We start from the raw sequence: 16233 nt of genomic DNA, 5'->3' as shown, positions 1-16233 counted from the left end.
TCTCTCCCCTTCCTTCTCCCACACACATGTCGCCATTTCCTTCCTTATTCCCAAGATCCAAGGGCCCTTGCTTTACCTCTATAACTTGTTTCTTAAGCCCATTTATTCTAGGAATTACTCTTTCTACCTCCACCATTTACCAAATAAATGTTCACTGAGTGTTCATTTGAATCTTGGCTCTGAATTCTTTCCTAGCCAGAACTCAAGTACCGAGGTTGTTGAACCCAGGTCAGTTCTGACCCCATCAGTCTAACACCCAGTATCGTTCCTGCCGCTTACAACAACAACAAAACACACACACACACACACACGCACGCACGCATGCACACACACACACACAAACACATGGGAAATTACTGACCTAAATGAAAACAGTTATAGCTACCAGGGCTGAGAAAAACAGCAAAACTGTAAAAACTGAACAAATAAGTAAATGATGGCTGGCATTAATGGACAATGAACAAAATAACTGGTCATAGGCATAGCCTTCAGTCACTAATGGCACAGCCTCCAAGTACCCAGGCCTCTTACTATGAGATTTCATTGCCAGTGAGTCAAACATTTTTCATAACACTAAATACATCATAAAACAATGTTTTAAGAATTGGAAAGTTCAAAGCAAACTCTCACTTACCTTCCCTGTTAGAATGGAGGGAAATTCAGTATCAAACTTGTTGCTCAAGCCAAACCTTAAAAACAAAGACAGAACAAAATATATTCTACCAGCATATTTAACTCTCTCCCATTAAAAAAAAAAAAAGCCATGCATTTTTCTTTGGATGTTGTGATTTTAAAACATGTCTTAAAAAAATTTTATATTTATAGAAAATAAATATTTGACTATTAATAAACTAACTAGATTCATGATATGGGATTAAAAATAATGATTTAGAGAAACACTGATAAAGAGCTGGAAATATAATTTTTTACTGAAATGGTTCTGTTAAAACCCATTTTAGCCCAGCTGGTGTGGCTCAGTGGTTTAGCATCAACCTACGAACTGGGATGTCACAGTTTGATTCCTGGTCAGGACACATGCCTGGGTTGCATGCTCAATCCCCAGGAGGAAGGATGCAGGAGGCAGCCGATTGATGATTCTCTCTCATCATTGATGCTTCTGTCTCTCTCTCCCTCTCCCGTCATCTCTGAAATCAATAAAAATATATTTTAAAAAACACAAAAATAACATTTTAGTTGATAGTTGTTGGGATTGGCTGATGGATGTATGGGAGAGTGGATTTTACTATTCTTTCTACTTTTGTGTATATATGAAAACGTTCCTAATAAAAACTAAGAAAACCTTTGGCCATAGACTTTGACAACTTATAATCAGTTACTATTCAGAAACTCAAAGGTTGATCCTAATGAATGGCTTTTATGTATATGTTCAACCCATTTAAGAAAACAGATCCTGCCGGAACTGGTTTGGCTCAGTGGATAGAGTGTCAGCCTGCGGACTGGAAGGTCCCAGGTTCGATTCCCGTCAAGGGCATGTGCCTGGGTTGCGGGCACATCCCCGGTGGGGGATGTGCAGGAGGCGGCTGATCAATGTTTCTCTCTCATCGATGTTTCTGACTCTCTATCTCTTTCCCTTCCTCTCTGTAAAGAATCAATAAAATAAATAAAATATATTTAAAAAAAAAGAAAAAGAAAACAGATCCCAGCCTTGAAAGCTCTTGACTCTCTTTAAGTATGCTCACTGAAATCTGTACTAGGAAGTCAAAATGAAATTTATAGGCCTTGGTTCACCTACTTTTTGATTTCAGAAGATATAACAAAGGTTACTTCCTGCATGTTAGTGATATATCATAGTGGCCACAATTTTTGTTAGTGATTGATGGGTGTAAGCAAAAAGGAAGAGATACTAATATTTATAGAGAACCCTTTAAGAAGTAGGCAATAATAGAAAGTTACTGGTAACTATGAACTTACCATGAGCTAGATACTATGCTAGGTAAATAGACTACTATTTCTAGACTATACAACTCTACAGGAGAGGTATTGTTATCCTGGCTTTACAGATAAGGAAGCTGACACTCAGAAATATTTTTTTTTTCAAAAAGTAATGAATTAAATGACTTGCCCAACGTTATATAAATACTAAGGGGTGAACCAAAATTCAAATGCCAATCTTTTCGTTGTTTTTGCTCCTAGAAAACAGAAACTACTGTTTATTTATATTGCTATCTTCCATTATGTTTAGTAGCATAATGTTATTTTATAGATGTTTAATAAAAGTTTTTTGAATAATAACCTACTATACTTTTTGATTTAACTGATTTATGGCACTTTGGTCGTAGGGTCACTTAAAAGACGTTAAGAATCCAATGTCCTATTAAAACTCTATGTGAGAATATTATATTCTCCTCATATTATTATGGTAATAGCTTATTTTCAAGGACACAAGCCAATCAAACACAAGGACTCTACTAGCACATATCTAGTAGCAAGGCACATATCTGTGCATAAATATACTATACCTGTATGTTTACAATGTATTTTACAACAATAAATTCTGTATTTTAAAACAGTGGAGAAAATTAGTTAGCAAGTGAAAACAGAATTTAACTTTATTTAAAAAAATACTTCATTACTTTTCCAGGTGTCAGTACAACATATAATGAGAACATAACATTCTCATAATAACATTCCCTTTAAATCTATACATAGACATAGGAGCATAGCCAAACTTAAAAACAAGATAGTACACTCTGTTTTTATAGCAACTTTCAGATGCTGTTTGAGAAACTGACATTTTACTATTAAATATATATTTTCAATTATCTACTAACTCAGAAATCAATAACATGACAAATATTTAGTAGAGCAAAAAACATTTCATTTAAATCAGATGTAGCTAAATAGTGACTTTATCACTAGTCAAAAAGATATAATTTAACTTTTTATTCCACAAAGAGTAAATTCATATTGTGGAATATATACAGGTTTCATTTTAGAAAGTAGACATGATACATTTTAAAGTAGAGCTCTATTTCCATATCTTGTCTAAATGTCTTTTATTGTTTAAAAAATCTTTATTGTTGAGCTAAATGCCTTTTAGATGCAATGTCAATAACATGTTCCTACCTCCATTAGATTGCTGTCATTTTAACTTTTTCCAGCTGCCATTCTTTTACTAGATATCAAGTATGTAGAGGATATAGACATATATAACCCCCAAAATGTGTGGATTATTTCTATTATTTAAAAAATTCTTAGTTTTGTTATTCTCTCTTTGCATTTATCACAAGACAAATGAACTTTCCTTTCCAGTTTCCAGTTCATCTTTTCTTCTTTATTGCCAAATTCAGTGTCCTCTTCTCAGAACGTTCCCCTTTGACTTTGCAGCTTGTGACACTGTTGATCACACCCTTCCTAACACTCTTCCATTCTTTCCCTTTCCTCTAACACTCTTGCTTTCCCCCAAAATTTAGCTTTTAATTATCTGCTTTTCTTTCTAAGGAAAGTATACCAATTTATCTATATTTAATAGCTTTGACAATTCCTTCTATGTTGATAACAATCAAATCTATATTGCTAGTTTTATATTTTCCAACCTGTTCTAGTCCCTCATCTCTAATTGAACACTGAAAATTTCCATTTGGATATCTTGCTGCAAAATAATAATACCACAAGTCAAACATGTCTAAAATTAAATGTTATCTTTTATTGGAAACTACTTGCCCTTTTTAAATTCCTCATCTCTATCAATGGCACACTGACACTCTTTAACCTAGACTTTGGTATAGGTTTTGCACCTTCCTTCTAGTTTGGTTTTTGCATTACTTTTATTCAGGTGGTTCCAAGTGAAATCATTCAATAATGATTCCTCCATTTCCAGTGCCACTGCTATGTTGGCTCTTGTCTTTGCTCATGTGGTTCTTCTTGCTTCTTCTCTCTAGTTTAAATCCTATTCAGACTTCAAGGCTCAAGTCAAGTGCCAATGCCTTGAATGCTCAAGTTTTAATGGATTCCCCCTTTTTCTGAACACTCAAAGTCACTTATGTGTACTATACAATTCAACAGTTAATTAATTTCTTTTTATTTCTTAAAAATATCTTAAAGGCAATTTTTCTGTTAGCTTTTTTTGTTAATCCTCACCTGAGGATACTTTTTTCCATTGATTTTTAGAGAGAGTAGAAGGGAGGGAGAGAGAGAAACATCAATGTGAGAGAGAAACATCAACTGGTTGCCTCCTGCACATGCCCTGACTGGGGCCAGGGATGGGATCGAGCATGCAACTGAGGTATGTGCCCTTGATGGGAATCTAACCTGGGACCCTTCAGTCCGTGAGCTGATTCTCTATCCACTGAGCAAAACTGGCTAGGGCTCCTGTTAGCTTTTTAAAGCAAGGTCTGTACTTTGTTTTTCTGTATTCTCCACAGTGCTTAGCTCAGTGCTCAAGTTCTCAAGAAATACTTGCTATATTCAAATTACTATGTTTCTATTCTAATATAGAAAGGAATTCATTTTTCTAAAATATAAAAAGTATATTAGAAATAGTAAGGAAAGCAGCATTTTGCTTCTTAAAACACTGTTTTATGCCCTACATACATCTACTTCAAAATGGTATATTTATAGGCAAACTAGGCCCAATATACTTTCACAATTTTAGCTAAAAGGTAGTAGCAGTCCTGTTCTTGCCTACTAGAGATTTCTTCCATAACTTTCTCTATTAGAGTCTCAGCACTTTAAAAGACTACTTAACTGAAATAACCTTAAGCACAACATTTCACTTAGCAGCTATTAAAAAATGTTGAAATGGCTGCTGCTGAATAAAAACCTCACCTGTTTCATAAACAAACCATTAAGAACCGTGAGTCCATCTCATGGTTAGAGAAGCTCATCTACCCATTAATGATCAGTTATAGGGTTCTTTAGCATTAAGAAATAGGTACTTGGGAACTGCTCATGCTGTCATTTTATTGGCTTCATTAAATATAGAGCCTACTATGTGTTTGAGATGGACCCAGCTGGTGGTTCCTAATGATTGTATTTTATTTGTCAAATGCCTTCAATGCTTCAAATTTTTAAAACATATATTTTTATTGATTTCAGAGAGGAAGGGAGAGGGAGAGAGAGATAGAAATATCAATGACGAGAGAGAATCATTGATTGGCTGCCTCCTGCACATCCCACACTGGGGATCAAGCCCACAACCTGGGCTTATGCCCTGACCAAGAATCGAACTGTGACTTCCTGGTTCATAGGTCAATGTTGAACCACTGAGCCATGGTGGCTGGGCTCAAATTTTAATTTCTTGGACAATTCTTTAGAGGAAGGCAAAGAAGGATGGGTCCTCTTAGATGCTTTTCCCTCTTCCCTCCTTCCCTATACCCCTGTTTATAATCTTTTTGAAAATGGCTATATATCAGCCTTTGAAAACCTTGCACAAATTGAAGTTCATGTGCTCAGGTTTTTTAGGAAAACAAATCAAAGCGTAGTAAAATTCTGCTAACAAGAAACATGATTTAACTAGAAAACTATGCACTTATAGTAACTCTGATTCTAGAGCAGGGGTGGGCAAACTTTTTGACTCGGACTCGAGGGCCACAATGGGTTCTTAAACTGGACCGGAAGGCCGGAACAAAAGCATGGATGGAGTGTTTGTGTGAACTAATATAAATTCAAAGTAAACATCATTACATAAAAGGGTACGGTCTTTTTTATTTTTAGTTTTATTCATTTCAAACGGGCCAGATCCAGCCCGCGGGCCATAGTTTGCCCACGGCTGTTCTAGAGCATGTGCATTGAACTTTATTTATTATACCAAGGAAAAGTAAAATTTATGCCACACAATTCAAAAAGATTTAAAAAATATATTGTTAAATTTCTTTAATCTTTTAGATGGAAACAATCATGTCTTGCCACACTGTAAAATGGTAGGTGTTACCATAGCTTCCGTATTCTCAAAGCCTAAAATTTTATAAAATATTTACTTTATACAAACACAAATTAACAATGCATCACTGTAATTTCTCAAAAGACATCTATTAACAGAAAAGGCATTCCATTCACTGATTTGAGAATTATTAATATTTGTAGTGCTCTCTAATTTTTGCGGAAATGCACTGTGTTTCAAATTTGGCCTTTTTCAATTCTATATGTAATAACTTCAACTCTTTTAGATTAATTTTAATGAGATAATTTTATAAATACCTGAGAATTGGTGACCTATCATCTTTACTAACCTCTACACAGGGGTACCATCAAGGGTAAGTATTTACATATTTTACGTAATATAAAGAATGTGGTAATGTTTACAACTAGGAAAGAAAATCTCATGAGATAGAATTTTCCTTGTATTTTAATATATTGGATACAAATAGTTATTCTAAAAATATCAAGAAGAAAAGTAATAGATACTAAATCATACCACTCAGATGTATAAAATTTCTGAAACACTTAATACTTTCAAGAAACACTTCATTATTTCTGTTTCTAGAACTTCAAATCAGTGAGTGCTAATTTAGCCATATCTTTTTGGAAATTTTGAAAAAGATCCCCAAATATCCATTTATGATCATCACCTCAGAATTGGAGTTACAATTAGTATGTTTAAGTCATACTACTTCTTAAAAAATTATAATTAATCACATGTTAAAAGATTAATATCTTGTTAAAGTAACTAAATGTCAATATATTAGGAAGATACAAGTAGATGGGTATTCTGACACATGGGCTTGCTTAATAAAACTTTCAGAGGTAAAGCCATTCCATATCCCCATCCCCATCACTGATGATATTATTGTATACATATATACTTACGCTCAGAAACACAGGTACTATCCATAGCATGATTCAACTAACTAGTATTTGTTGAGGGCCTATAATATAGTATGCACTATGATATTACTAAAGTGAACCAATATTGAGTGCTACTGAAGTGAACCAATACTCATTCACCTCACTTTTATTGAGTGCCTACTCTAGGGCACACACTGAGGATTCAAGGGGGAACCAGAAATTGTTCCTGCCATTGCAGCTTATAATGTAGTGAGGGTAGAGAAGACTTTCAGGAGTTGGTGACATATGGAGAGCTAAAGTGAGAATACCAGATGAAGGCCCCTTCTTAGAGACAAAGAGATAAGAAATAGCATGCTGTTAACAGGAAAATATAAGCAGTAAGGGGAAATGTCAGGAGTTGAGGCTGATAGATAGGCAGGGTCCAGTTCTATAGTCACATTATGGAGCTTAGATTCTATCCTGTAGGTAAAAGAAAAACAACATAATAGTCTTAAGCAGGAAAGTGGTGTCATAATCTAGCAACAGGATGAGATGGATGTGAAGGTGACAAAGATGAAGGCAAGACAACTAGTTAGTGTGATGAAAAAGGCCTGAATCAGGGAAGTGGTGGTAGGGACGAGAATAATAAAAGTTTGGGTCATATATTGTTAATACTTGCTGATTGCTTAGTTGTGAAAATTGTGAGTGGGAAAGAGGAACAAAGGATGAATAACAAGATCATAGAGGTACATTTAACTGAGATGGAGAATACAGAAATAGGTAAGATTTTTTGAGGGGCTGGGACAGGGGTGTGAGTGTGTGTGTGGGTGGAATGAGTTCTGTATTGAGTATGTTGAATTTAAGATAAGGATGGGTCATAAGGTAAGAAAAACCAGATAACGGTCTGAGCAGAGTCTGGTACAGAGATACATATTTGGGGGACATCAGATAATTGAAACCATGAAGAGTCAAGATGAGATCATCTAAGGAGAACAAAGAATGAGAAGAATAGTAGGCTGATAACAAAACCCTGGGTAGTACTGGTATTCAAGGGGCAAGAGAGGAAGAGAGGCCCATGAATGAGACAGGTAAGATTTAGCCACAAAAATACAAGGAGAGTGAAGTGACCAAGGAATTTCTGGGGTTTCTTTGGCTGGAAAAAAATTTTTTTAAATCAGGATTTAAATACCTTTAGGCAAAACATATACTTTCCAGTTCAAGTAAGGCCCCATCACTACTCATGCTGCATCATTGTCTGTGACCTATCTTGCCTCTGAAGGCCTGTGTGCTTGTGACTCCCAGAGTAGAAGCCTCCAAGAAAGGGAGTCATTATAATTATCATATGCAGCCATGAGGACCAGAAAGGGAATAAAAGATGCCCACTAATTTAGCAACGAAAGGATCACAGGGGGATGAGAGCATGAGTGGGGGGGGGGAGGTTGGGGGTTAATGGGGGGATGAAGACACATTTGTAATACCTTAACCAATAAAGAATTTTTTTTAAAAAAGAGGATCATGGTGATCTTAAGGTCAGTTCATCTGTGGTCATGGTGGCAGAATCCAGATTATAGAGGGGTGAAAATAGATATGGAGAATGTAGCAACACTTAAGAAATTTGGAAAAGGAAGGAAGAGAGACTAGACAGTAACTAGAGGGGAAATATAGGTCTAGGAAGGCTTTAGTTTTATTTTGTGTTTAAAGAATTATTCTCTTAATATGTTTACAAGCTAAGCCAGTAGAGAAGCAGAGGAGTATTAGAGAGACAGGGGCTGCCTGATGGAGCATTATCTGAGAGAAGGCTATGGAAGGTACAAGTAGAGGGTTGAGCTTTGGGCAAGTAGAGAGACTCCTTGACCTCAGAGGTTGGAAGAAGTGAGCACAGGAATTCAGACCTAATTAAGATCCAATGCGGGTTTTACCGCAGGGGGAAAAAGTGACATAATTAAACTATGTTTTAAGAAAATTAGTTTGGCACAAGCATGCAGGATAGATTAGAGTGGGGAGAGGTGGCTGTCTGTGCCAATAATTCAAGCAGGAGATAATGGCAACCCAAACTAGAGTGGTGCCAGTAGAAATGGATAAAATTTTAAAAATCTAACAGACATTTCAAAATGCATGATGACATAATTTTGGGACAGATGAGCATTCAAAAAGAATGAAAAGGTAAAATGACTTAAGAATTTGAAATATTACCCCAGGAAATTAGAATGGTGTTATCAGGGTCAGAAACGGGGCAACTGGAATGCACAGCCAATCTTGGGAGGGGAAATGCTAGGTTTAAAGTATACTGAGATTGAAGTGATGGTTCTCAAAATTTAAGTTTTGGGAAAAAAAAGCTAAGTCCTCTACAAAACAGATGACTGGACAGAGAATGGAAAAAAGAAGAGGTGAGACAGAATAAGAAATATTTCATTCATATAGGGCAACTCTAACACTCCTATGCCAGAAAAAATTAAATAGAACCTGATATTTTAGATGTCTCAGAATTAACTATTTCCTAAGGATCTTACTTTAGCTACTAAAAAAAGTTTTCCTACCATTGACAGACCAGAGTCTCAGATCAAGTAAAATGTTCTCCTAAACATTTAATCTTTTATCAAATCTCAGACATTTGATGTCAAATGTTGAGAGAATGTGTACAATACAAAGTAATTTTCCAAACTATATGCATTGGTTAGCAATTCAAAACTGGTTTGCTGCTTTTCAGGTTTTGGTTTTAATTAATACCAACAGTTGCTACCAACACCACCATTTCATACTCCTAATTCCAGAGTCTTTAAACTGGGAGGAATATTATACCTATAACAAGGACCACCACATGGCAAGTGTCAGCGCTTTGCTTTTAATTAAAAATAGGTTGGTAAGTACTTCACCATGATTGTGTGAAGGGTAGAATGGAACCACAAGTGAGTTTCAGGGAACTTAAATTCTGTTTTCTTGCTTCCTGTCTGTTCTCTGAACTTTAGAAAATAATAGGGTGAGGAGTTCTGGAATATAAAATATAGCCTGGAATAAAAACCCTTTTTCTGTTCAGTCATGTTAAATAATCTGCATGAAAGTAACCTTTTGCACCATAATTAGTTTGGGTAAAAAAAAAAAAAGTCTCCCTAGTGATAAAAGGGATGAAATTAAAATAGTGCAGAAAGCTGACATCTGGCCATTGTAGTCTATTGATAAAATTCTTGGACCAAGAGAAACTATTAAAATTGCCTAACCAAGAAGCAGGTGTAAAAATATCTCCAAACTCATCCTGAATTTAAAAATCTTTCTTAATACATTTCATGCAAAGACCACAGAAATATATTACAAAGAAAACACTCAACTTGTTAAAATCAAAAGCTAACATGATGGACCCTGGCCAGTTGGTTGGCGTGTTCTCCTATGCAACGAAAGGTTGTAGGTTTGATTCCCGGTCAGGGCACATACCTGGGTTTCGGGTTCTGTCCTAGTTGGGGCCTGTGGAAGACGCAACCAATCGATGTTTCTCTCTCATCTATGTCTGTCTGTCTGTCTCTCAAAACAGTAAAATATATCCTCGAGTGAGGATTAAGAAAAAAAAGCTAACATGATGGAGGGAGGTGGTATAATATGTATGTTATAACATATGATTTCAGATAATATAAACTCAGTTGAAAATCAAAAAGGCTAGGGGAGCCATTATCAAAATTAGAGGCAGCATGACTTGATAGTAAAAAAAATAAATAAATAATAGCTCTATTTGAAAATGCAGTATAAGATAGCATAGTTAAGAGCATGAACATGACCCAGTACTCAAACTTTCAAGTATTTACAACCCAAGCACATAAAAATGAGAATGAAGTCTTCAAAGCCCAGAGAAGCATTAACATTTCCTTTTACTTTGCAACTATTATGGTATGAGGTTCCCCTTTTTATTTTCTCAAATATTACCTAAAATTTCATTAAAAAAGTCATTTTGCATTAGTTTTTACAATATCATCCTAGGCTTCTGAGGTACTAATTTTCATATATATATTTAATGTTTGCATATTTAACGTTCTGGCATACAAAATCTCTTGCAAGTACGTATCTTAAATTATCTCAGAGCTGAAAGTTTTTAGAAACCATCTATCCAAAAACCCTAATTTTACAGACAGAGAAATAAAAGCCCAGAAAGGTAAGTAACCTGACCAAGGTCACAGGGTTAGAAAGAAGCAAAGCTGGGACTAACAACCAAGAGCCCTCACTTTCAATCCATTACTCTTTCTACTTTTCATAGCTACCTTTCAACCTGAACCTCTTTCATAGCTTTCTTTCAACCCAAACCTCTAATTGTGTGATATTTAGGGAAAGAGAGTGAGAGTGATCAAGACATGGAAAGGATAACTATTTATTCATTTAAGGACTGGATAGGAAGAATGAATGGATGATTATGTAGGTGGGTGGGAATTCTATGTCATATTTCTGTTTTGAAGAAACCAAGTCTAGGTCTTGTCAAATATCGCAGCAGTCACTGTATTCCACCAGACACCAATCTTAGCAGCAAATAATCTGACACATCCTGCAGTTGAAAGAGTATTCACTTGCCAGCGTACACAGAGAAGCAAGGACACTCACCTTCTGGATCCCAAACTCCTCACTCCCCTGTCCTATGCTCATTATTTACCTGGTTTTGGTGCATCACATTTGCATTCTCATTTCCTATACACCTCCCTCTCGCAGATTTCTCCATTTACATCAGGTGTCATTTCCTAAATGTATGCTTCAGTAAGCCCCGCCGCAGCCCCTACTCCACTGGCCCCTTGATCACCTTCTCATTTGTCGCCATATCTCAGCCTTTAAAAAGCCCATAACCCCCTCTCGCTTACACGGTGATGTGGCCGGCGCCCCGCACCAGTACAGGGTCGGGGGCATATCTCCGCAGGTGCTCCTCGCTCACTACCCGAGGCGGTGGCGGCGTCTCCTCCTCTTGCTCCTTCTCCTCTTCCTCTTCTTCCTCCTCTTCTTCCTCCTCCTCATCTCCCTCGTCATCCTCGAGCCCCGATACAGACGATGACGACGACGGCGACGACGAGGCCGAGGACGTAGCTGCTTCTTCCTCCTCCTCCAGTTCCGAGATGGTGTCGAATTCCGCCATGTTGGGCAGCAAGATGCTCATCACGTGACCTCTCGATCGCCGCCACCCTCACGCAGGAGAGTTTGAACTTGCTGAGATGCTGGAAGTTCAGGGAGAAAGAAATGAAGAGAGAGAGGTGTATGGCAGGGAACGGGTTTGAGGAGATGCGCCTGCGTATTATGGTAGACAGGATGGGGTTTGGAGGCGGGGGCACGATGGAGAAAAGAGCAAATCAGTGTACGCTTGCGCAGCTCTAAGCAAAGAGGGGCGTTGAGGTGAACGCCAGGGAATTAAGGAGGTCCAGTCTTCTAGTGCTGATCTTAATACTGCTCTTTGGTCTTCTGCTGCTTGTATCCGGAGGACTTATCTTCTAGTTTTACTTTCTACTAATTAATAGTGAGTATTATTGCCCACTCCCAACCCCCACTGTAGGGAAAGCATATTCCATAAAAGTGGGGTTTGAGCTTTGCCCCAAATATCTCAAGGTACAAACCAATTAGTTACGTTGGTTCAGCATTATAGTTTAAAAGAATTTCGCATAAGAACGTTGCCACACTCTAGAGGTATTTTTATTCACATTTTACTGAAAAGAAACTTTCTATTACTACTTCTATTCATACTGTGTAATACTTATAGAGGACTTTCTAAGCTAGGTACTCGAATATACATTTCTCATTTAATACTTCATAACCTTATGAAGTATGTACCATGATCATCTCATTTTACAGATGGAAAACCTAGATGCAGAGAGAATACATAAGTTTTTCAATGTCATGGAATTATTAATTAATGGCAGTTCTGACTTTAAACTTGTGGATCTCTTCTGATTCCAAAGCCCAGTACTATTAACCAAAGGACTGAAATTGTTTGAATAGGCTTTGCAGAGTAGTGCCTTTTGGGCTGCTTCTTGAAAGATGTTTGAATTTTGGAGATTTTTTGGGTGATGGTGGAGGGGAAGGGGATTAACATCATACATTTTCCAGAGACTGAGCTACACTCTTTCACATACAGTATTTCAATCAATCCTTAAACAATCCTGTGAGGTAAGCATCATTGTATCTATTTTACAGATGGCACAACAGAATCTCAGGACGTTTAAATAATTTCTTAAGGTCTGGTGACCTTTTGTCCAAAATTTTTTATTTCAAATATTCTATCTTCACACCCACTAAAATGATGTAGAGACACATCTTTTGAGTTTCCAATCCTTGTCCCAAACTATTTCATACTTCCATGTCATAATTCAGGGATCATTGGGACACTAAAGGCACACATCTGCTAAGTTATAAAACAAATACTATAATCCAAGTATTTGATATTAACTTCACTGCTCTTTCTGCTGCACTACAGTTGCATCCCAATTAGACTGGAGAAACAGATATAGTCACGCAGTATAGCAGTATAAACAAAGCATTTAGGATGTATGAAGGTGGAAGAAATTAGTTGTATAAGAGGCATTGATCAAACCATTATCATTACTGAGGAGTTTGTGTTATCAAAATGAAAAAAAAAGTTGTGCTGTACTCAAAAGCTTGATTATTTAAGAACTTTAAAACTAAGTTGTAAGCCTAGCTGGTGTGATTTGGTTGGGTGTTGTCCTGTGCACCAAAGGGTTGCCAGTTCGATTCCCATTTAGGGAATATGCCCAGGTTGTGAGTTCAAGCCCAGGTCAGGGCCTGTGTGGGAGGCAGCCAATTGATTTCTCTCTCACATCAATGTTTCTCTCTCTCTCTACTTCCCCTCTTTCTAAAAATCAATAAAAAATTTTAAAAAATATTCAAGTTGTAACATTTTATTAATCAATGTTACCCCAGTAAATTCAATTACAAATTTGCTGGTTTACCCTCCAGGAAAAAAAGTAACTAAAAAATTAATTGTAACACTATCACTAAGCAAAAGAAAAATAACTTTTTTATAGTATAGAGAATTTATCTGCTAAGCAGAAATTATAATTAAAGTTGGAACCTTAAGATATTTTGTAATAGCCTTCTGGTAAGACATACATGATATAGCTGCCTTTCTTAGGTATTAATAAATAACATGTCATATTTTGTTTATGGGACTGGCATACCTTAGACTTAAAATCAAATTAATATTCTGTACCAGTTCTTTTCTTTCAAAAAACAAAAAAGCTGTAAGCGTTACTAAAAATTTTTAAACATTATCTATAAAGGCCCACTAAGTTAATGTCAAGAGTGAGGTATTTTGCTGGTTACTACTTAAACAGTAGTTTCTCTTTTTCACCATTCAGGATTATGCTAGAAGAAGATACTCGAAGGAAAGAAAGGGAAATGAATATAAGGGGTGGGCTTTGTGATAAGGTACTGGTACTATGGTAAAAGTAAAGAAATGATGGTTATGAGGACTAGGAGGGAAGGACAGGAAGAAGGAAATTCCACTGTCAAAATGGAAAGAGGTTCATGTTATTTAGTCAAATGTCAAAAGGACAAAGCAGTTCAGGGTAGTGCTAGGCTTGGAGAAATTTTCAAGTATAGTCAAATCTGCTCATCTGTATGTCTGCATATACACTGTGCTGAAAAGGCATATATGATTCTAAAAGTAATTTGTGTTGCTGAACTGTAGGAGAATTTGGAATTGGGAAAGCTGAGAAAAACACATTTTGCCAGTAAACACAAGAAATAACATGATTTAAAAATGATAATTTAGCAACCTCCAAGAATAGTAAAAGTAGGCGTGGATGTAAAATAAAGTAGGCTATGTGATTTTCTGCCTGATGTGCTAAGGGGAGTATCTCCTCCTAGCATAATCCTGAGTGGTGAAAAAGGGAAACTACTGTTTAAGTAGTAACCAGCAAAATACTTCACTCTTTGGCTTTTCTTTCCCTTATGGGTAACTCTTTCCATATGATGCATAGGGACCTGAGGCAAGCAGCCACAGGTTTAACCATCTGAGGTCATTTCAACTTTAAAATAACAGAAAGGAAGTGTAACTTTAAAAAAAAATGTTCATAAATAAAATTATTGCAACACAGCTACACTCATTTATGTGTTGTCTGTGGCTATTTTCATATTAGAACAACAGAGTTGAGTAGTTATCACACAGATCATATTACTCACAAAAACTAAAATATTTACTATCTGACCCTTTATAGAAAAAAAAAAAAGCCATAACCTGAACCATGCAATTTGCTAGTTAGAGTTATTTCTTGTCTTTACCAACAACTTTATCAGATGGTCCACCTACAAGGGACCTTTATGAGTAAAATATCCAGTAGTAGAGTTTGCTTCAAGTGCTCAGTTAATGACATGAAGGTTTTGTCTTGATCCTTCCATCTTTGGCTTTTCTTTCCTTTTATGGGGAAACTTTTCATTTTTTAATACATATGTTTTTATTGATTTTTAAATAGAGAGGGGGAGAGAGATAGAAACATCGATGAGAGAGACACATTGATGGGCTTCCTTCTAATGGGGATTGGGCCTGCAACCTGAACATGTGCCCTGACCAGGATCGAACCCAGGGCCTCTTGGGTCCATGGGACAATGCTCAATCCACCAAACAACACCAGTCAGGCAATTTTTTATTCCTTTTGGTACATGATATCAGCTGGAAGCTCCAGGTTCTTCACAGCAACCCCATTATCATGAGTAAATTTTATTTTCTTAGCATTTCCAACAAAAAGTTCATTCTTAATGACTATCTGGGTCATGTGCTTATTCCTTTTATTTTTTATTTTAAAAATTTTATATATATATATATATGATATTTCAGAGCGGAAGGGAGAGGGAGAGATAGAAACATCCATGATGAGAGAGAATCATCGATCAGCTGCCTCCTGCACACTCCACACTGGGGATAAAGCCTGCAAATGGGGCATATGTTCTGACTGGGAACAAACCATGACCTTCTGGTTCATAGGTCAACACTCAACTACTGAACAACACTAGCAGGGCCTTTTTTTAAAAAAATATTCTCACCCAAGGATATTAGAGAGAGAGAGGAAGGGAAAGAGGATGGGAGGAAGAGAGAGAGAGAGAGAGAAACATTGACGTGAGAGAGAAACATGGATCCATTGCCTCCCATAGGTGCCCCAAATGGAGATCGAACACGCAACCCAGGTATGTGCCCTGACTGGGAATTGAACCCACAAGCTTTTTATGTACAAGATGACTCATCCAACCAAGTGAGCCATCAGGCCAGGACACCTGCTTATTCTAGAAACTTTTCTTAGTGAGGCAGGAAATGCCACAATCTTATTGAATATGCCTGGGATGTGTGCACACCCCGGCACATGAGAATGGTGTCAATTCCATAAAAAACAATACACTAAGAGAAGAAAAAGGTACTTATTCAGTGAATATTAGGAGTTGCTTCTTGGAAAGGGGAGAATGTATGCTGCTTAGAATAAGAATCAAATGCCACTAGATCATCTAAAAGTATAATTTAAAAAGTAAATGTGATCCATTTGAAAGCAA

At 36.7% G+C, this 16233-nt stretch overlaps 1 protein-coding gene across 3 annotated transcripts in view; it reads right to left on the bottom strand.

Annotated features, from left to right (window-relative positions):
* CHIC1 (cysteine rich hydrophobic domain 1) overlaps positions 1 to 11842 on the bottom strand; it is a gene marked incomplete at its 5' end in the record, with an annotated part of 179617 nt that extends 167775 nt beyond the window's left edge. For all 3 annotated transcript variants that reach the window (XM_081080884.1, XM_081080882.1, XM_081080883.1), the window contains 2 exons: positions 635 to 689; positions 11553 to 11842. In XM_081080884.1, coding sequence (XP_080937010.1) covers positions 635 to 689; positions 11553 to 11842 — 345 coding nt within the window. The remainder of the gene's footprint in view (positions 1 to 634; positions 690 to 11552) is intronic.
* Positions 11843 to 16233: the final 4391 nt, after the last annotated feature.

The sequence above is a fragment of the Myotis nattereri genome (assembly GCF_964212035.1).
Source record: "Myotis nattereri genome assembly, chromosome: X".
NCBI lineage: Eukaryota > Metazoa > Chordata > Mammalia > Chiroptera > Vespertilionidae > Myotis > Myotis nattereri.
This window is presented reverse-complemented; position numbering and strand designations above follow the sequence as displayed.